General features: G+C 35.3%; 1 protein-coding gene across 1 annotated transcript; it reads left to right on the top strand.

The window, feature by feature from the left end:
- The first annotated feature begins 7,701 nt into the window (after positions 1-7,701).
- On the top strand, positions 7,702-17,504 carry gja4 (gap junction protein alpha 4). The gene is made up of 2 exons (XM_073821660.1): positions 7,702-7,798; positions 14,127-17,504. Exon 2 carries the CDS (start codon positions 14,130-14,132, stop codon positions 15,174-15,176), a length of 1,047 nt encoding a protein of 348 aa, XP_073677761.1. The 5' UTR covers positions 7,702-7,798; positions 14,127-14,129; the 3' UTR covers positions 15,177-17,504.
- Positions 17,505-23,575: the final 6,071 nt, after the last annotated feature.

The following is a 23,575-nucleotide window of genomic DNA, read 5'->3' on the forward strand; positions in this document are numbered from 1 at the left end:
TTCTGACGGCACCCATTAATTGCAAAGGATCCATTGGTGAGTAATGTAATGCTAAATTTCTTCAAATCTGTTCTGATGAAGAAACAATCTCAAATACATTTTGGATGGCCTGAGGGTGAGTACATTATTAGCAATTTTTCAGTTTTGGGTGAACTGTTCATTTAGAGTCAAAACTTACAACAACAACAAAAAAATGGTTTATTTTTATTTAGTTATTTTTCTCATCTTAGTCATTCATTAAAACACAGAAAACTAATCACTGGACTTAATTATATGCTTTCAGCCTTGCGGTTCCATAGTGTCACTAACACACTGTCACCATCCATTTAATATTCCAAAAAAAAAAATGAATATCACGCTTTTGGGGTTTCTTTTTTATCTGGCTCAGGCACCATTTTGGCAGGCAAGAGTGTTATTTTCACAGCCTCTGGTGTCAACTCAGACTCTGTGCAAATGAATGCAGCGTAACTTTGCAGACTTTGCACACGCATTAGTAAGCTGGCCTGCGGGAATATGACTTCTTCAAAAACCACATAAAAACATGCATGCCCCTCCAAATCAAAGTCGAAAGTAATAAACTGCTACTTTCCATGGGAACAATTACACAAAGGCTCAAAGGAGAGTACTATAGGTGTAAAGTCCTGTTTCTGCTGCATGAGATGATTTAATTATGTTCAGCACCTTGGCCAGCGACTGCAAGAACGATTACAAAGCAAACTGTGCTGCAGCAGATCTCAGATCAGCTTAAGCACTCTAATTAAAGACCAAGTCCCACTGACGTTCACTGATAAAACACTGCAAATCGAACAGCCAACAGTGATGTCATTGTTTGCATACAGAATAATGATTGGTTCAAACATTAAGGTGGCATCTAAAATGTAAACATTTTTCTTGTTTTTGAATAATACCTCATTTATTTACTGTCACATCTGATCTTTTTAATATGGACCCTATATACAGTCAAGCTTGAAATTATTCATACCCCTGGCAAATTCTAAATTAAAGTTACTTTTATTCAACCAGCAAGTTTTTTTTTTTTTTTTTTTATTAGAAATGACACAGACGTCTCCCAGAAGATAATAAGACGATGTGCAAGAGGCATCATTGTGGAAAAAATTATTACTCATCCTTTATTTACATTTGAACAAAAAGTGGCATGTCCAAAATTCTTCATACCCTTCTCAATAATCAATAGAAAAGCCTTTATTGGCTATTACAGCAATCAAACGCTTCCTATAATTGCTGACCAGCTTTTTGCATGTCTCCACTGGTATTTTTGCCCATTCATCTTTAGCGATGAGCTCCAACTCTTTCAGGTTGGAGGGTCTCATTGCCATCACCCTGATCTTTAGCTCCCTCCACAGATTCTCAGTTGGATTTAAGTCAGGACTCTGGCTGGGCAAAACATTAATGTTTTTGTCTGCTAACCATTTCTTCACCACTTTTGCTGTGTGTTTTGGGTCATTGCTGAAATGTCCACTGGTGCCCAAGGCCAAGTTTCTGCCTGATGTTGTTGTTGATAATTTTGATGTATTGCTCCTTTTTTCATGGTGCCGTTTACTGTGATTAGGTTCCCTGGTCCACCGGCTGAAACCCCCCCCAAAAACATTAGGTTCCCACCACTATGTTTGACAGTGGGGATGGTGTTCTTAGGGTTGAAGGCTTCTCCTTTTTTACACCAAATGAAGGCTACATCTTTGTGGCTAAACAATTTTTGTTTAATCTGACCATAAAACAGAAGACCAGAAGTCTTCTTCTTTGTCCAGATGAGCATTTGCAAAGGCCAAGCAGGCTTTTGTGTGCCTTAGTGGTGTCCTCCTTGGTCTGCGTCCGTGGAACCCAGTATTGTGCAGATTTTTCACAGTGTGGAACGTCTTGTATTTTTTAATAATACTTTACACTGTAGCTACTGGAACTTCAAAACATTTAGATATGGTCTTATAGCCCTTTCCTGACTTGTGAGCAGCCACAATGCACAGCCGCAGGTCCTCAGTGAGCTCCTTTGTCTTAGCCATGACTGTCCACAAACCAACAGCAGAGAGCTTCTGTTTTTCACCTGTTGAGTTGATTAAAACAGCTGTTTCCAATGAATCAGAGAAATTAGGATGCTTTAGAACAGCTTGGACTATTTGGAATGGTATAGAACTTTGGATTTTCCCATAGACTGTGACAGTTTGCAAAGGGTATGAATAATTTTGGACATGCCACTTTTTGTTCAAATGTAAATAAAAGCTGAGAAATATTTTTTTTCCACAATGATGCCTCTTGTACATCGTCTTATTATCTTTTGGGAGAAACCTGTGTCATTTCCGGTCAAAAAAACTTGAATGGTTGAATATAAGTAACTTTAAGTCAGAATTTGCCAGGGGTATGAATAATTCCGGGCTTGACTGTATATATATATATATATATATATATATATATATATATATATCATATGATTTATAAAAAATTATATAAAATGATTATATTATATTTTTCAAGTATATAAATCCACTAAATAAAATATTAGTATTATACTTTGTTCATCCCAAAGTTGTAGTGCCACTGTACAAGTTAGAATCTACTCTGATAAATACTTCCATTTATACTTTTACAAAAATCTTGCAAAAAGTTTATTATTTCCCATTGTAAAAACTTCATTAAGCACACTTCCCATATGAATCTCTGATGTAAGTTTCAGCAACAGTGCTGGAAGCAACGCAGCCTTAATATTATGGTAACATTTCTGCATCATTCTTTCCATACAGATTCAATTAAGCACCTGAGAGACAGTCCCCCGCCACTATGCACTATAATTGTAGATGACAGTGATGTAAGCTATGGATGAAAGTGGTGATTTGTGATGGGTGAAACACATCTGGTGGAGGGTAATTTTAGTACATTGAAGTAAATGATCATTTAGAAACGTATTGTGCGATATTGACTTTAATTTCTCCTTTAGACACGGGTTCTTAGTTAAATATGATAGAGAGGGGATAGAGGAGGCCCATAATTACAGGAGAAGCCACATTTATTATTACATGGTTGAGTAATGACTGCTTAGTGTCTGATGCGGTAATAACATAAAGAGCCTTCAACCTTACACCAGGCTTCACACTTTCATAATGCATGTTTCATCAATCAGCACATTTTAGAGCGTGAACATCTTGCAGATTTGTTTCTAAATCACAGTCAGGCTCGTATGGCACTGGTAAGCTTAAAGCTATTTCATGATTCATAAACTCGGTTATATTTTCATATCATGCCCACATGTTTGTTTCATGCATTCGTAAATTGCACACTCTGGGACAGGCAGCAGACACATTGATATTTACTTGAGCTATCACATGGCCTTGTGATACACAAGGCACATCACAACACATCTCCATCACACAGTGTGTCCTGGCAATTGCAGGACAGAACAAAACCGAAATCAAATTTCCACTGAGGGTTGTGTCAAATCACAGCTAAAGGTCACCTCTGAATTTAGTGTGCGGTCACAGCCTCCGCCTCCCATGTGTAGTCTGAATCAGAGGACATGAAAAATGTGATAGCTGTTGAATCCCGGAAATGTGCCCCCACACAGCTGTTCTCTGCCTCTCTCCTCTCTCGGGCCTAAATGATGCTCCAAGAAGATTTGTTAACTCTGACATTATATTGCCTGCACAATTAAAATCAATATAGAACTGAAGCTTTCAAGCTTCGAAACGAATGACTTGTGCACTACATAAGTCAAATGATAAATTCATTGATACTCTTCAAGTGAGTTGCTAACATTTTCGCAGCCAAACCATTGAACTTGAGAACTTAGTCCTATTTGTAAAAAATCATTGACAATTATTATTTTTCTGACTTAAATGAAACAAAACAAAACAGACACAAAAACCAAAAATAAAACAAAGCTAAATAACCAAATAATTGAACTTCAGAACATGTAAACATATCATTAAAAATTCTAAATTCTTCTGACTCAAACAAAATGAAACAAAACAAAACAAAACATAAGAAACAAAAAGCAACAATAAAACAAAACAAAATAATCTGATTATTGAGCTTGAGAACTTTAGTCCAATTTGTAAATAAGTCATTGAAAATTTTAAATTCTTTTGACTCAAATTAAATGAAACAAAACAAAAAAGGCACATACAACCTTATTAGCCATTACCAAACAATTTAAAAATGTTTGGTCTAATTTGTAAACAAATCATTGAAAATTCTAAATTCATCTGACTCAAATAGAATGAAACTAAACAAACGAAAAACAAAAATAAAACAAAGCAAAATAACCAAATCATTAAACTTGAGAATTTGTTTAGTCCAATTTGTAAACAATCATTGAAAATTCTAAACTCTTCTGACTCAAATGAAACAAAACAAAGACACTAAAAGCAAAACTAAAACAAAGCAAAATAACCAAACCATTGAATTTGATACCTTGTTCAGTCCAATTTGTAAACAATCATTGAACATTCTAGACTCTTCTGACTCAAATGAAAAAAAAAAAAAAAAAGACACTAAAAGCAAAACTAAAACAAAGCAAAATAACCAAATCATTGAACCTGAGAACTTGTTTAGTCCAATTTGTAAACAATCATTGAAAATTCTAAACTCTTCTGACTCAAATGAAAAACAAGACAAAGACACTAAAAGCAAAACTAAAACGAAGCAAAATAACCAAACCATTGAACTTGAGAATTTGTTTAGTCCAATTTGTAAACAATCATTGAAAATTCTAAACTCTTCTGACTCAAATGAAACAAAACAAAACAAAGGCACAAAAAGCAAAACTAAAACAAAGCAAACGAAACAAAACAAAAGACACAAAAAGCTAAATAACCAAACCATTGAACTTGAGAACTTGTTCAGACCAATTTATAAACAATCATTGAAAATTTTAAACTCTTCTGACTCAAATGAAACAAAACAAAGCAAAATAACCAAACCATTGAGCTTGAGAACTTGTTTAGTCCAATTTGTAAACAATCATTGAAAATTCTGAACTCTTCTGATTCAAATGAAACAAAATGATACAAAACAGACACAAAAAAAGCAAAAATAAAACTAAAGCAAAATAACCATTGAACTTGAGAATTTTTTGTCCAATTTGTAAACACTCATTGAAAATTCAACTCTTCTGACTCAAAACAAAGCAAATCAAAGACACAAAAAGCAAAAATAAACAAAGCTAAATAACCAAACCATTGAACTTGAGAACTTGTTCAGACCAATTTATAAACAACCATTGAAAATTCTAAACTCTTCTGACTCCAATGAAACAAAACAAAGCAAAATAACCAAACCATTGAGCTTGAGAACTTGTTTAGTCCAATTTGTAAACAATCATTGAAAATTCTGAACTCTTCTGATTCAAATGAAACAAAACAGGCATAAAAAGCAAAAATAAAACAAAAGCAAAATAACCAAACCATAGAACTTGAGAATTTTTAAGTCCAATTTGTAAACAATCATTGAAAATTCTAAACTCTTCTAACTCAAATAAAAAACAAAACAAAACAAAGACACAAAAAGCAAAAACACAAAAAAAGCGAAACACTAAAGAGAAAAAAAACAAAACAACAACAACAAAGCAAATATGCAATCAGATTTATGAGAGTATTTCAGTGAAGTATTTTTCACCGAATAAAGTCAATTTCAGGCTTCGGAAGACTTCAAATATAGTGCACAATATGGACCATGTTTATGATGATTTTCGTCATTATGGAGCTGGACAGCCTCAGCTCTGATTCACTTTCATTACATTGTAAAATGGCCAGGATTCTCCTCTAAAAATCGAAAGAAATCACACAGGTTTGGAACAACATAAGATGCAATGTCAACAATTAGTTTATATAAGAAAATTATATGTATGTCAACAATAAAATGCATTAAGCATTATTAAAGAGTAGTCTTTATGACTCTGTTAATGCCTAATAGCAGACTATGCAGAATTACTAAATCAAATAATAAATAATGTGTTCCAGGATAATTGTTGGGTATTATAAATGTTGGCACCTTTTACTGCTCGAAGCAAACATTTATGAGAATAATAACAATCCTACACGGAGAGCTGGGCTTGTCAGGGTGATTCACCGTCAATTTAACCAGCTTTTAGAAATGCTTTCTTGCCTGTAACCTGCTGGCAGATTTAACAGAAGTCTTTATGTCAGTAACCTATCAGCATATTGACAGCTTTTATGGTGCAGCACTGATTGGAACGGTTCACTGGAAAACTGTTTCTGCTTTCTGCGATGCTGAGTACAAGGAAAAGACGACCGTGGGGAATAAACACTGAGGTCGTTAGTTGATATAAAAAACGGAAGGACTCAAAATAAGAAATAATGCGCTAATATTTCACAGGGTTATCTAGGAATTACCAAAGGAGTTTGTCAGGCTTTAGGAGCAGCGTTCTCTGCTTACTGTAGCCTACAAAAATGTTTTCAAAATGCAGTAAACAAAGGAAGAGGATGAAAAGCATTATAAGAATGAATATTTCATACGTACATGAATTATTAATTTCATTCCTTCCAAAAATTTCATAAGCGAGCGCACAACAAGCTCTTCGCTTTAAATTAAATAATCACTTTAAACACGTTGTTTGTTTTTTCCCTAGAGCTATAAACTTAAGGATTTAACAAGAAAAAAATAAAAATAAATAAATAAAATCCATGGGGGCCTGATTGTTACCTCAGTCAAAGGATAAACTTCTATTATAATGCACGGAGGTATCTGAAATATGCTGGTCTTCAATTTATTTTGCCTTTTTAGGCGGTATTTCTTTTCATTTTGATCTTTAACCTGCGCAGGGAAGAAAAAGATTAAATCGTGATTAAATTAACAACGAAATGTCAATAATTAGTCGTTTTTAGTCCTCTATGCATCAACCTGCCTCTTTATCGCTAGTCTATAGGGCCTCCCTGTGGTGAAGACAGAGAATACACAGATCTGTTTTTTTTTTTTTTTTTTTTTTTTTTTTACTGTCAATCTCTTAAAAATTAAGTTAAGGTTAATGGAGTACATATGGGTTACACAACAATTACATAACTGCATATGTAATTATTTTAAACCAAGATGTGGGATTTCCCTAAAAATGTTATTTAGATGCAAATGAAAAATAGGAAAAGGAAAGGAAAGGAAAGGGGGTGAGTGAGGCCAAGTATGGTGACCCATACAAGGAATTTGTGCTCTGCATTTAACCCATCCAAGTGCGCACACACACAGTAGTGAACACACACACACCGTGAACACACACCCGGAGCAGTGGGCAGCCATTGCTGCGGCGCCCGGGGAGCAGTTGGGGGATCGGTGCCTTGCTCAAGGGACTCACCTCAGTCGTGGTATTGAGGGTGGAGAGAGTGCTGTACATTCACTCCCCCCACCTACAATCCCTGCCGGACCTGAGACTCGAACCTGCAACCTTTGGGTTACAAGTCCGAATCTCTAACCATTAGGCCACGGCTGCCCCACGTCGTGTCTTTTCATAAAGGTAAACTTTGAAATACATCTAGAAACTGATGTAACTAAAGTTCAAAATAGGTCAGGCTGCAATATGCATGTTCAAACACTGTAATTCTCCATGACGAAATTGGCCTTTGAAAGGCTCAGCGCAGAAAATCTATTTTTGAATCCATCCATTCCTTTTCCTGCACTGAGTTCCTGTGGGAGGGCCACTATAAGGCATGGGAAAGTTTCCTTTCCCTCACTCGTGTCTTTTTTTCTGATAAAGCGGCTGTGCTTTCGACCACAAGGGCTTATAAAACTCTCAGCGGCAGAATCTCCTCACAGAAAATAGAAGATAAACATAAAACAGGGTTGACAGGTAAGAGCGCTCAAATATGATAAACTGTGTTTTAGTCTGCTGTGACTAAGTAATGAAAGCAAAGCGACTTAATATTTAATTACTAAATTAACTACATATTTTGCTTGTACAGCCATGATAAATTTCACTTACAACAAAATTAATTGTTTTATGTTTGACATATATTATTGCGAATTCCAAAAAAATGTAAAGTCTGAAATTATCTTTTTTTTAATCCATATATATTCATATTTGAATATACGTAAACATCTGAACTGCTGTATATAATATTTGTTATTGACTTTTTACTGAATATGTTTGAAACTGACAATTTTAGTGATCGTTTTAACTATACGTATACTGCCGTTCAAAAGTTTGGGATCAGTAAGATTTTTAATGTTTTTAAAGAAGCTGTGTTTATTTGATTAAAAATACCTAAAACAACTGTAATATTGTAAAATATTATTGCAAATTAAAACAGTTGTTTTTATTGTAATATACTTTAAAATAGAATTTATTTCTGTCATGCAAAACTGAATTTTCAGCATCATTACTTCAGTCTTCAGTGTCAAATGTTTTTTTCAGGATTCTTTGGTGAATAAAACATTAAAAAGAACAGCATTTATTTAAAATAGTTTTTTTATACACTACTGTTCAAAATTTGGGGTCAGTAGATTTTCTCTTTCTTTCTTTTTTTGAAAGAAATTAATACTTTTATTCAGGAAGGATGTGTTAAATGGATAAAAGACTTTTATTGTTAGAAAAGATTTCAATTTTGAATAAATTCTGCTCTTTTAAACTTTTTATTAATCAAAGAACCCTTAAAAATTGTTTCCAATGTTCATGATAAAACATTTCTGAAATTTCAGCTTTGCACCACAGAAATAAATTATATTTTAAAGTATATTAAAACAGAAAGCTGTTATAATAATATTCATAATATTCATAATATTACTTGTTTCTGTATTTTTAATCAAATAAATAAAACTTTTATAAGCAAAAAATACTTACTGATCCCAAACTTTTGAACAGCAGTGTATATATCTTACTATAGACTACATATGTGTTCAGAATATTCAAGAAAGAAAGTAAACAAGAAACTGAAACTTGAAACTGTTCTAGAAGAATTTAGAAAAATTAGGGACATTTCTGAAAACTGTTTAGTGCTGCTTGATAAAGATGAATGCTGATAACCAGATTCCTGGCAGCGTGAACTGAACCTTCTGAGAATTCATATGTCTTTATTATACAAAACATAACTGCTTCAAGACAGTTCCTCTGGCTAGGTCTATTTATGATAACCTCTTTAGCCATGACACAAAAGTTCTTCTTAGGACAATTTTAGAAGTTTAGAACAGATCTGCCTGGTGTTCATGTTAGAAAAATGCAAACAAACCAGGCCTCCAGCCAAAAAGAAATTAGGAAATAAATAAGCAAAGAGATAAGAAAAGTTTGTTATTTAGCAGTGTTGATGGGATGTTTACACAAATGTAAATCGTTTCAAGAGGGAATTCTGTGGCCATGAGTCCCATGGGCTTTCTGTGAAAAGAGACAGGCTTTCTCATTAGAAATACACGCTTGATTACACGTTATTAAACTCTATGTCCATGAAAACTAACTCCCATTGCACAGGGGCCAGGGTCGGTCATCCATGCTTTATTCTCTCTAGCATTGTTTTAAGGGTCATTTAAGTTGATTACTGGTATATACATACATACTTGAGATGCACCAGTATTCAAATGATCACCAGTACCAGTTTAGTTAATTAATATACTGTTTATTCACTGTCGTTCAAAAATTTGGGATCAGTAAGATTTTTAATGTTTTTGAAAAAGACTTTTTTGCTCATCAAAGCGGTGTTTAATAATAATAATAATAATAATAATAATAATAATAATAATAATAATAAATTTAAAATGCTATGGCAATTTAAAATAGAATTTATTCATGTGATGCAAAGCTGAATTTACAGCATCATTACTCTAGTCTTCATTGTCAAATGATTCTTCATCAAAACACTAAAAACTAAAACCAGTCACATTCACCACAAGGCATCACAATATTATAATGTACAATGAATATTCATTTTGAGATTTATTAAAGATTGGATTTAAAAGTTATTTAATTATTAGTGTTTTTAAAGGATCAATTTAACTTAGTGAGTTTAGATGATGGAAAACATAATCAAAATGTAAAAAAGAGAGTAAATTAGCCTGCACAAATAATTATCCAATAATCAACTGATTCTAACATATAAAAATAAACTGAAACACGAATATTTTCTGGTAACTAAATGACATATTGTGCATTCCTATAAAACATTGTTTAAAGATTTGGGGTCAGTAAGATTTATTTATTTTTATTAGGAGTTTAAGCACATAGCGCTGAAACCCTATTGTAATTGTTAGAATGGCCAAGGATCATCAATCTCCACATAAAACTGATCAGCCAGACTAAACCGTAAGTCGCAGAGACTTGAAACTTGGAGGGGTGGTAGTACTCACACAATCTACATTGTCACCAAAGCTCGCCCAAATCGGTCTGACGGGGGCGCTTCAATGCTCAAAAGTACGAAATCGCTTATAACTCTAAACCGTTCATCGCAGGCTCAAGTGTTTTATGTCACAGAATTCTTGGCTTGAAAAACATACTTTTACTAACAAGCCCTAGATTTTTCACCCGGATGGAACCAAAGCAGTGCAGAAAGAATCTCTGGAGAGTGAATATCAATTATTATCAAAAAAGTTGAACTTTCGACTCTTCGTCGCAAAGGGATGGCAAAAGGCCACTTTTACTAAAATGGCTATAACTTTTAAACTGAATAAGATATCTTTGCCAAACTCACAACAAGTATGTAAGAGCGGAATCTGAGTACACCTGAAAAAAAGTAGCTGAGCTTGGCCACTTGGTGGTGCTATAATTCAATTCAATTCAATTCAAGTTTATTTGTATAGCGCTTTTCACAATACAAATCGTTGCAAAGCAGCTGTACAAAAGTTTAGGCTACTACAATATATTTAGTAGCTTATTAGTGGGGAATACTGTATGTTAAGTCGATGTACATATGATATAAATGTTAAAATCAGTAACTGTGTAATCAAACAGATGATGAACACTAATTGCAATGGTTATGTGCTGTAATCAAACTTGTAGGAAAATTATGTAGTGCCGTATGTTGTTTCAAGGCTGGCATCATCTGCGGTCCTCTGAGGGGTTGGCATCATCTCTTCTTCTGAATCCAGACTGAATCTTGTGTAAATCCTAGTTACCACGGGATGGAAATCCCGTGGCAGAGACAGAGAAACAAATAAAGAAATAATTAGCGTAGCTGCTGTTCCAACTTCCAACCAAACAAAAATGATGTGTTTAGCCCAAGCTGAAGAATATTAATGTGCATTTGATCACATGTAACTGAAGTACAACATTATGAGATACATTATGTGAACGCTTGGCTAAAGAGATGAGTCTTTAATCTAGATTTAAACATAGAGTGTGTCTGAACCCTGAACGTTATCAGGAAGGCTATTCCAGAGTTTGGGAGCCAAATGAGAAAAGGCTCTCCCTCCTTTAGTGGACTTTGCTATCCTAGGTACTACTAAAAGTCCAGAGTTTTGTGACCTTAGGGAGAGTGAGGGATTGTAGCGTAGTAGGAGACTAGTTAGGTATGCAGGAGCTAAACCATTAAGGGCCTTATAGGTAAGAAGTATTATTTTGTAAGTGATACGGAACCTAATAGGTAGCCAGTGTAGAGACTGTAAAATTGGGGTAATATGATCATATTTTCTTGATCTGGTAAGGACTCTAGCAGCTGCATTTTGGACTACCTGTAGCTTATTTATTGAAGAAGCAGGACAACCACCTAGTAGTGCATTACAATAGTCCAGTCTAGACGTCATGAATGCATGGACTAACTTTTCTGCATCAGAGACAGGTAACATGTTCCGTAGCTTAGCAATGTTTCTAAGATGGAAGAATGCTGTTTTTGTAACATAGGAAATATGATTTTCAAAAGACAGGTTGCTGTCTAATGGCGCTTTTCCACTACACAGTACCAGCTCGCCTCGGCTCGACTCGGCTCTGTTTGGTTTTTCACTGTGTAAAAGTTGTACCAGTACCGGCTTCCAGGTACTTTTTTCCGTACCACCTCCGGCGAGGTTCCAAGCGAGCTGAGGTGAGCTGAGGCGATACTAAAATGACGTGAAAACACAGCAGACTGCTGATTGGTCAGAGAGAATCGTCATCTGACCAATCAGCAGTCTGCTGTGTTTTCACGACACATTTTAGTATCGCCTCAGCTCGCTTGGAACCTCACCAGAGGTGGTACGAAAAAAAGTACCTGGAAGCCGGTACTAGTACAACTTTTACACAGTGGAAAACCAAACAGAGCCGAGTCGAGTCGAGCCGAGGCGAGCTGGTACTGTGTAGTGGAAAAGCGCCATAATATAACACCCAGATTTTTGACTGTAGAGGAAATAACAGTACATCCGTCTAGTGTGCAAGTTGCAGTTTAAGAGATTCTGTGTACTGTTTTTTGGTCCAATAAGTAATATCTCAGTCTTATCTGAATTTAACAGTAGAAAATTATTGGTCATTCAGTCACATTTTTAACACACTCTGTTAACTTTGCTAAGTTAGAAGTTTCATCTGGTCTTGTTGAAATATATAGTTGAGTATCATCAGCATAACAATGGAAACTAATCCCATATTTCCTAATAATATTACCGAGCATTGAAAATTGAAAATAGTAGAGGACCTAGGACAGATCCTTGTGGCACTCCATACTTTACTGGTGATAACTGCGATGACTCCCCGTTTAAATAAACAAAGTGATAGCGATCGGATATAAGAAGGGGGAAAAAAAATAAAACCGGCCAAATCTGCACATCTGTTTCTCCTATCTTCATGAAAATTAGTGTGCGTCTTGGTCCAAAGTGCCACATGTGGCTATAAGGACATTTGCATTGCAACATGGCCACCATAAGCCGATGAACTATGAGCACCTATTGGACAAGGTTAACGGAGGTCAATCAGAACAAAACTTGGTGGGACTGTTTGACTCATGACCTTAAAGGTCTGCGAGAAATTTGAAAGAATTTGGACACTGGGAGCGATATAGCATTTTTCAAGGCGTAATCGGTTGTATATTGTGCATGTATTTCACACAAATGCACAATATTTATATCATATGATAGACCTCCTCATTCTGAACAGCTTTGCTTTTAGAACCACTGCTGTCAATCAAAACATTTATTAAATGATTGAGAAAATGTATAATACCTACACTGTAAAAAGTTTTTACCAGTTTCAACTTAAAAACTTAAGTTTAGCAGCTGCCTTAATATATTAAGTTAAGTCATTTAAACTCACAAGTTAAATCAACACATGTTATTGTAATAAGTTAAAATGACTTGTAGTTTTAAGCTGATTTAACTTAAAAACTTAAGGCAGCTGCTTAACTTAGGTTTTTAAGTTAAATCTGGTGAAAACTTTTTACAGTGACAGACTTGCTAAATAACATGCAAATGTCTTTTTCATATGTGCTTAAAGTGCTTGAACCATGGTAAATGCTGATTGCATCTATGTTTATTATCCATCTATTCATATGTGACAGTATAAGACATTTAAAATGTTACAATAATAATAAATAGTAATATTTCTGTTTCTAAAAAAATGCTGTTCTTTAGAATTTAAACATCCTAAAAAAAATAGTATTATTGTTTCCACAAAACTATTAAGCAGCACAACTGTTTTTAACACTGATAACAATAAGAAACATTTCTTGACCACCAAATCAGCATATTAGAGCGTTATTTCTGAAGGATAAAAGTCTTCAGCATTGCTATCATAGGAATAAATTGTGTTTTTATAATCGATTAAAAACTTCTTTCAAAAACTTTTCAAAAAATTTTTTGTATATGTATCTAATGATTAATTACAGTGTGGCTTAATTTGCAACTAGGTTACATTTAATAATTAATGAGCAAATTTGAACATAAACCACACTTCTTTACAGCTTTTGGAGTCACTTCAGTACATTTTACAGCTGTTCATAAAATAGTCCCACCTCAACAAACGTACAAATTACCCGTGCAAATTTATAAATTACTGAACAGAAAAAGTATGTTGCCAGATGCAGCCTGCTTCAATAATTGCAGGAGAAATGAAAAACAGACGCAGTCTGTTCCTTATTAAAACTGGACAACCTGAATGATCAGAGCCATTATTCTTTGAGGTGGTCTAAAGATGACTCATGTTGTTTACTGATATCTACCTAGATAATTTAGAGGAAAACCAGCAAGTGTTTCTATATATGGTTCACATTCTCAAGCCTGTATTTCTGCCTGTGCAGAGGATGTCCAGAGCTGACTGGGGCTTTCTGGAGCACCTGCTAGAGGAAGGTCAGGAGTACTCAACTGGCGTGGGGCGCGTGTGGCTAACCGTGCTCTTCCTCTTCCGCATGCTTGTGCTTGGCACGGCGGTCGAATCTGCATGGGACGACGAACAGTCTGATTTCATCTGCAACACCAAACAGCCTGGCTGTGAGTCCGTCTGCTATGACAAGGCCTTTCCCATCTCCCACTTCCGATTCTTCGTTCTGCAGGTCATCTTCGTCTCAACACCTACCATTTTCTACTTTGGCTATGTGGCCCTGAGGACTAGTAATGAAAAGAGTCTGGAGGAGAAGCCAGAGGAGGAGGGTAGAAGACAGAGACATAAAAAAACCAACGAGTTTAAGTTGGAGGTAATAAAGGAGGAAGATGAAGAGAGCGAGGAGAAGGAAACAGAGAAGAACCACAAAGTTCCAGTAGCTCTAAAGCTCAAAGGAAAACTGTTGTGCGCTTACGCGACTAGCTTAGTACTAAAGGTTCTCATAGAGATTGGCTTCATTGTGGGTCTATGGCTTCTTTATGGGTTTGTGATAGAGGCCAAGTACGAGTGCGAGAGGTTTCCCTGTCCTCACACGGTGGACTGTTTTGTCTCACGGCCCACAGAAAAAACTATCTTCACCATATACACGCAGGTCATTGCCGCAGTCTCTGTTCTCCTCAACATTGTGGAGCTTTTCCATCTGCTTCAGCTAGCGATAACACATCGACTAGAGAAGAAATATCAAGGCGAGGAGATGATTAATAAACTTATTAGAGCGACTTCTTCTAGAACCGCTCCAGATAAAGCTCAAATACCATCATTTGAAGAAAGAAACCATCTCTTTCTACCTGTAGCGCATGATGGATACCCTGCATCAGGGTTGGACTGGGATAAAAGAGAACCTCCTTTAACAGAAGACATGCTCCCTAGCTATTCAAACTGCATGAGCAATGTGAAACCTGCTTTAACTAAAAACAATCTTCATAAGAAACACCACAAGACTGAAGACAAACCGAGACATTATGTATGAGGAGCACGGGACTTCATTTGGGGAACATTGTGTAAATGACCGTTAGTGGTTTACCGTGCATTCGAGGGCCATTTCCTTTGTTTATATAGGCAGGGAAATGGGCTGTGCCTTGGGATGAACTGTCTTTTGTGATCTGTGGCCAGATACAGGAGCCTCTCAGATAGTGATTAGTTTTGAGAGGCTCAATGTCAGGAAATACTCAAACCACTGAGCCGAAGAGAATCAAGCACAATGTTTAAAAATGCCAAAGCGAAGGGTGGGTTTAAGTCTAGAGCTAAACTGAATGACTGATCTGGTACAGATAAGGCAGTTCATATTGTCAGTATTTGAGACCAAATTAAAGTCAAACTACACCAAACAAATGTATTTGTATTAATATACAATATTTAAAATGTATTTATGAATTAGTTTTGTATTTCATTTAATATTTATTTTCATTAAAAGATTTTTGGTTTTTCATCCAGTTTTGGACTTCTGAAAATAATTATTTTTGTTCTTTGTTAGGTTGATACATACAGTATATGGTGTTCATGCATTGTCTTTATTACTGTTCAAATAAAAATAAGGAGGATAGACAAAACCACAATACAACAATTAACTCAAATGCCTTAGAGTTTTTATATCTTTTGTTTATTTTCATATTACCCTTTATTTTTAAAGGGAACCTTGGTATTAATACTTATATGGCTTCATATAAATAAACTGTGTTTCTTACTGAAATATCTAGTAGAAAACCCATTAAAGATTTATGTTATTTAAAAAATCCATATAATTTTTTATACATATTTTGGACTATGAGGGCATCATTATTTCGATGATGTAAAATGGTTGCACTGTAAGTCTGCACTGCTTTTCTAGCAATAAGAAGAGGAGAAAAGAATGGGAAGATGCCTGTGGACGAACAAAACTTTCCTATAGGCTTGTGTCTTTGTTCTCTTCACTTTAGCCCTAATGCCTTTGAGGCTTTTAGTAGACCACAGCTACTGAAAGAGCCTAAAAACAGCAGAGAAGTAAAATGCAAGATGCTATCAGGGCAGGATGTAAACATGCCGACACTTCACTCGATGTCCTGGCCATATAGACTCATTGTGAGGGGAAAAAAACAATTATGGTACAACATTTGGTTTAAGCCAACGCTTGTATCCATCGCCACTTGTAAGCTCTTTCAGTAGCTGTGGTCATCATATCAGTATTCTATTTTCTGAGTTGTGTTGTGGTAAAAATAGCAACAGGTAGCACCAGTAGCTCACTGAGTGCAACCATTTCACATCATCAAAATAATGGCGCCCACCATAGTCCAAAATATGTATAAAACTATGTAGATTTTTTAAATAACAGAAACCTTCCATGGGTTTTCAACTACATATTTCAGTAAGAGATATTTACTTTATATCGAGCCCTACAAGTCTTAATACCCAGGGTTGCATTTTTGCACAACTCTGAATACGTTGTTTCACATGGGTACGTAAGTGATTTTCAACATTTACACAGGTTAGTCTGTGATTTTATTACTGTCTGAATCCAGAATGTTTTTTTTTCTGTTTTTCTTTTTTTTCGACTATAAAGAACCTTTTCTGCATTTTAAAGGTTCCATGGATGTTTAAGGTTCTTCATAGAACCATTGAAGCGAATAAAGAAACTTTTTTTATTTGTGTGTATCTTATTTATACCCTGAAATGCAAATTTTAGCAAGGGAACCCTGGCCATGTGTTAATTCAATTGCCATCCGAATCCACATCTTAAAGTTAGAATATTATTTCAGACAAATTACATTTTAATTACGGCAGACAATCATGTGAAAATCTGTGAGAATCTGTAAATAAATTGCCATCCAAATGCATGAGTTTTATGAAAAAGTATTTTTACAGACATCTACATGAGAAACAATTATTGTCCAAACATGGCTTATGTGTGTACGTACAACCAACATAACCTACTGATAGAATTGCCAGATTCACGGTGATCTTTTTTTTGTTGGATAAAGCCAAACCCTGGACATATCACACTGAAAGTAGTCACACCTCTCTTCACATCCCTGCACTGGCTACCGGTTGCGGCTCGCATCAAATTTAAGACACTGATGCTGGCATATAGGACAGCCACCGGCTCATCACCTGCCTACCTCCATTCACTACTACGAATCTACACTCCCTCCAGAAGTCTGAGATGCTCTAGTGAAAGACGCCTCATTGTACCACCACAGAGAGGCATGAAATCACTTTCCAGAACATTCTCGTTCACTGTTCCTGCCTGGTGGAATGATCTTCCCACCCCTATCCGGAATGCAGACTCCTTAACAGTTTTCAAGCGACTGCTGAAAACCCATCTTTTTTGACACTATTTGACTCAATAAAAAAAATAAAAAATAAATAAACTGTTCTCTTCTCTTTCTTGATCTTCCCTTTCTAGCCAGTACTCATCTAACTATGCCTGATCTATGGTATTTTTGAGCACTTCGTATGTTGAACTGCCTCCTTAGGATGAATCCCTTGTTGTATTCCCAATTGTAAGTCGCTTTGGATAAAAGCATCTGCAAATGAATAAATGTAAATGTAAATGTAAAAATATATATATAAAAAATGGCCACAACAGTTAATTTGTCTCACACTAATGTTATCTTTTGGTCGTTTTAAACCATTTGAACATTTTTCAGAGTAGAGTAGCATTCCGATATCATCAAGGCCTTTACTTTCCTGTCTGGCCACGAGTACCGCACATTCCACAGAAGTCATTTTTAGCAATTTTGAGCCGTCTCTACAATGATAAGCACTTATCTGTTGCAGGAAAAAGGGAATGATGGGTCATTTACAAGGTGGGACAGTTTCGTACGGAAAGGATCAAATCAAAACAATACAATGAGAATCAGAAAAAAAAAAAACAGTGCTTTTCCCCCCTCAAAAGGTATGTTTTGCTGGCTAATGGAAATTGTGTTTTATTAGAGGGTGTTATCTGCGCCGTTGGGCTCCAGTCTATGAAAGATTAATGAGTCTTGTGCTTGTGGGGTTGCCAACCATAACCTGTAGTCTTTGCCCAATGCATAGTTCTCTCTATCGCAGCTGGCCTGCACGAACGGTTAATCTGTCATCTCTTGCCAATACAAGGCTTTAGAGGTGCTACACAAGATGTGTGGGTCAGCAAACAGCTGGTGAGGACTGACCTCTTTAGTTCCCCTCAGCTGCCAAACAAAGAGAAAGTCTGAGTGTTAGACTATCAAACTCTCTCCATCTGATAGAGCCGTTTATGTTGGGAAAAAAAGCCCTTGTTCTGCAGTGTTTCCTTTTGTTTTTCTTCAGCCTACCACCTACAAAAGCTGTATCGTGCCAGCTGTGCTTTAATATGCCCACACATGCATTGAATGCCAGACCAGCAAAGTTGCTTCAACCAGGCAAACAGATGTCTGTCATTTTAGATGCAAAAAACCCCAAAAAGTCATGGATGCAGGCTCTCTTCAAGCTATTAGGAGGTTACTTTGCTGAATACAGTCACAAAGGTCATTCTATTTGTGAAACCCAGCAGGGACACTGCCTGCCCGCATGCCCTTAGGTGATTTGCACAAAGTAGCACCAATGAAAATGAGCTGCTACTCTTGCAGGTCGCTTCCTGCATCCTGATATTATTGTTCTGAACGGTGATGCATTTCCCTTTCCCTGCTTACCAGCCTCAAACAGGAAAAATAAACAGGTTTTAAAGCACACTTTGAACGGTACGTACCTTAGAAGCTGCAGTATGTATAGGGCTCGGACGTGTGTGGGTGTTTTCTGGACGAGAGGTGCATTCGAGTGGCCAGTCAACCTGCTTCCCATGGGGACTTAAGCCTGAGTGCCAAACTTTCTTCTGTAGGGGGTCTGAAGGCCGCAGTATCAGGCAAATATGCCAATGTATGCGGTGCAAAACGGTCACATGTACTTCCTGCCAGCTGAACTGATTAAAAACCATGTCTTCTTAATGGTAGCCATAACAAGAAGTCCAAAAAATCTACAAAGAGAAAACAGAGCCCTAAATAGCAAGAATGTTTGACGAATGGCGTACTGCCTTTGAAAATCAGTGTGACTGCACTTCTGTAGAATGTTAAGAAATTAAACCATCATTCAAAAGTTTGAGTTTGCTAAGATTTTTAAATGTTTTTCTAAGATATCTCTTCTGTATGGAAGCCTGTTTCCGTCACTGAATAAAAAATTTAAAAAGGTATTGTGACATTTTCTCTCACAATTTTTACTTTTTTTCTCGCAGTTGTTTACATCTCACAATTATGATGTTTTTTCTCAAAATTGTGAAATATAAATCCGTAATCGCTAAATTCGAGTTCACATTTCAAGATCCTGACTTTTTTTTCTCGCAATCCAGACTTTATTTTGTAATTCAAATTTTTTGCGAGTTATAAATTCATAATTGCAAGATAAAAAGTCAGAATTGCAGGATATATACTTAGAAACATTGGGAAATAAACTTTTTTTCTTGCAAGTATTCATTTTTTTCTCAAAATTGTGAGTTACAGAATACAATTTCGAAGGAACTTTTGAGAAATTCTAACAATAAATACCGTTTTGTTGCCCTTTAATGTGTCGTGACAGATCACTGTATTGTATTGTATTGTCGTGACAGATCACAGTTCAAGCAGCACTGATCTTCGTGAAACATTCGTCTTTTCGTATTTACTTATAGCACGAAATGAACATGAATGAACAGCAGAACATACTTTATTTAAACTGCGGAAAGACGTCAATGTCATATACCCCCGGTTTCTCAGACAAGGCTTAAGCCTAGTCCTAGACTAAAATGTAAGTCTGAGCTGTTTCAACTGAAATAAAATTGCACTGATTGATCTTAAAATATATCAGTGCCTTTGTTTTGTCTCAAGATGCACACCAGTAATGTTTTTTTCTAAGCATGTTTATAAATAATACTTAAATGTCCTAATTGAACTATGGACTAACCCTGGCTTAGTCTAAGCCCTGTCTGTGAAACCGGGCCTTTAAGTTTAAGTCCACCGAAATTAATCTACTTCCCTGTCTGTTGTGTTTGTCGGAAGAGATGGCGAATTTGGCGTTACAATATGGTCAGATCGCCTGTCAACCAAACTGTTTGCGAATGGTCAACTCCAAGATATAAACTCGCAATTCTGAGAAAAAAATAAAATAAATAAATAACTATAGTTTATATCTTGCAATTCTGAGAAAAATAGTCAGAATTGTGAGATAAAAAGTCGCAAATTATCTTTTTTTTTTTTTTACAGTGGGCTTCTATACGTATAAAAACATTTATTTGATCAATAATGTATTAAACTCTCAGAAATAAAGGTAAACTGCCACTGGCGCAGTACACTTTTGTACCTATTAGGTTCTAATATCTACATTTTAAGTACTAACATGTACCTTTAAGGTACCAAAATGGACCCTTTAGGTACAAACATGTTCCTTTTGAAAAGGTACTGCCCCAGTGACAGCTTTTGTACCTTTATTTCTTAAATGTCCAGACTTAAAACTGTTTTGACATATTAATAAATTATAAAATGTCTTTACTGTGTCTTTTGACTGATTTATTGCATAAAATAAATGAAAAGTTCACAAATGAATACTAACCCCAAACTTTTGAATGGTCCTTTGAGTCCTTAAAACATGGTAAGATTACACATGGTTAACATAATTAGATTTCACATTAGTTAAAAAGACAGTTCACTTTAAAGTTAAATCACTATTTCTTCACTTTCATGTCATTCCAAACCTGTATTTCATTTATTCTTTGTGGAAGATATACATATTTTTAAATATCTAAGTGTGTTACAACATTTATGTTAAGTCACTTTTGTGTATTGGTTCATAAAACAAATGTCTAGCTGTCAGGTTGTCAATAGAACTCATAGTTAAGTCAATCCTTAATTTAGACAGCCTAGAGGAAATAGGCTTGTCTGCTTCCTGATTTTTCCATTGGTCACTCCAGGCATTGGCTGTTCAGGCTTTTTTTTTTTTTTTTTTACAATGGACCAGCGGTGGGCATTGTTACATTGTTTTTGGTGAAATCCCACCTGCAGCAGTTCCAGAATGTCAGTTCTTCAAATTGTGAATTTTGCTCAAGGACAATACTAAATGAATGTATTTTACAATAAAAGATGTTTCTATACAATAGGAATAGTACTTGACCATTTAGAATTGCCAAATCATTGCCAAATCGTAGTCAGATTGTTGCTATATAATAGAGGGGGAACTATGACGTCACTTTGTAGGCAAAAACACAGAAGCGAGTTAGCATTTTAGCACTTCCGGTTCCATCGTCCCAAAGTCAAATTATATTTTTTTTAATGGATTTTGGTTAAATCCCTTAAATAAGGTCCGTCGTTAACACAAGCACAATATTTTTACGTTTTATTCATAGACATAAAACACACCATTACACCGCACTCGTGATTTTTTGTTTGAATTGTTACGATTCTTAAAAAGACGGTTGCTAACAAGTTGCTAAATAGGACTACAGATGCTGTCTGAGACATTAAACGTCATCATGCAAAACAGTTGATCAATTTATAGTAGTTTCTAATATTAGTATAATTTGTAGTACAGTTAATTGTAGAATAACCATTACTAGCATTGTTCAACAATGCTTTTTTTTCCCCGAAATGCAACCAGCGGAGACTCTGGGTTCGTACCACTGATCTATAATAGAGAACTGGATTGCTCATGACGTCATAAAAGTGAAGCCACTGCACCGCCATATAAGTATTCCTTAGTGTTTGCATGCATTCTATTGAATGAATAGGAAATGATAATTGTTTTTTTTTGTTTTCAAGTCAACATTTTATATTCAAAGTCTCACTGTACATTTTTCACAATGCAAACATCCTAAGCATGCAAACAGTTTTTTGTTTAATGTCGGGAATTCCCTCTGCTTATTAAAAATGTACGTTCATGTACGTTATAGCCTACTCACGTACATCAGACAAAAACATCGTATGATCTTAGTACAGTTATTTACTGTTAATGTCATTTTGTTGTTTTTATTCGTACAGTAGGCTAACTGCATGTTTCAACAATACTTTCGTTAACGGTATTCATTTTGAAGCAGGTAATGATTTGTTCGTTAAATTAATAATTCAAGACAGGATTTTACTCAGAAGGAAACGGTAATGTTAGTAAATCATTACAGAATTTGCTGACCTGAAGAGTCTGAAATAGATGTAGCTCAGTGAGGCACATTAAAAATATACACACCATAACTCAGAGAATATACCGCCGACTACATAAGGTACGGACATAAAGACATGAAGCTTTATTTCAAAGAATTGAATTTCAATACAACGAGCAATATAGTAACAGAGGCTTGTATTGTATTATTTATTGTATAATCGAATCAATTTCAGATACGAATACCATATGTATGGTTATGTTTATTTTTTCCTTCATAATTAAGGACATAAATCAATATATTTTGTGTTGGATCAGTTACCCGTCTCTGCAAGTGCGCAGCTAAACGATTTCAATATATCGTTATCCAACCCTAAAAGACCATAAACATTCCAGAAAACATCTTAAGTAAAAAAGAATTTACATACACATATCCTAAAAACTAATCCTGTGTGAAAGATACGCTTCAAATTGGGTGATTTTAGGTCAGTGATTTGCATGCGAATCAATGGTGCTCTCTGCAATTAGAACGCAATGAGCGATCCAGTCATTATATAGATCAGTGGTTCGTACCATAAGGTAAACTCGTATTACCATTATTCCATGTAAACACCACATTTAACGGCTTTACGTATTCGTGTTGAAACTTTAATGATGCATAGTGCTTGAAGCCACGTTAAAATTATATGTTTATGGCCACATGACGCATTAGAAACAGAACGATTTTTTAGAATCAAGGACAAAATAACATTTTGTGTAACCACCCTAACAAAATGATAGCTGAAACGTGGTACTTTATTCACTAAAATAAAAATTAGATGTTTTCTCTCAGGTACATCAAAATATATCAACAACATATATATAAAAAGGTATTTTGAGAAGTAGAATTATAAAAAATTAAATTAAGTAGCCTATATAAAATTGCTAAATATATATCTATCGATCAGTACATTTTTTTTGTTTTGTTTACTAAAGTACATAAAAAAATCTAGTACTTTTGTACTTTCACTCGAGTCAATTTCAAAAGTAGTATTTTTACTTTTACTGGAGTAATATTTTATTATACGTATCTGTACTTTTACTCAAGTACATGATTTGTGTACTTTGTCAACCTGCTATTTTTATTTTTTACCCATTATGTCGTCATATGAACTCATCACACAAAAAATAACAGTCAAGTCAGAGTAAACTGCTTCTTAATCTAGATAAGGAGCTTATCAGAAAGTACACAATCATACAAGATGGACATGAATCATTGTTTAAATAACTATCACCCTGATTCTA

Source organism: Garra rufa, chromosome 17, assembly GCF_049309525.1.
Source record: "Garra rufa chromosome 17, GarRuf1.0, whole genome shotgun sequence".
NCBI lineage: Eukaryota > Metazoa > Chordata > Actinopteri > Cypriniformes > Cyprinidae > Garra > Garra rufa.

What these genes read in the sequence shown, in the direction of transcription:
- gja4 (XM_073821660.1), top strand. Translation starts at nt 14,130, where the DNA reads ATGTCCAGAGCTGACTGGGGCTTTCTGGAGCACCTGCTAGAGGAAGGT.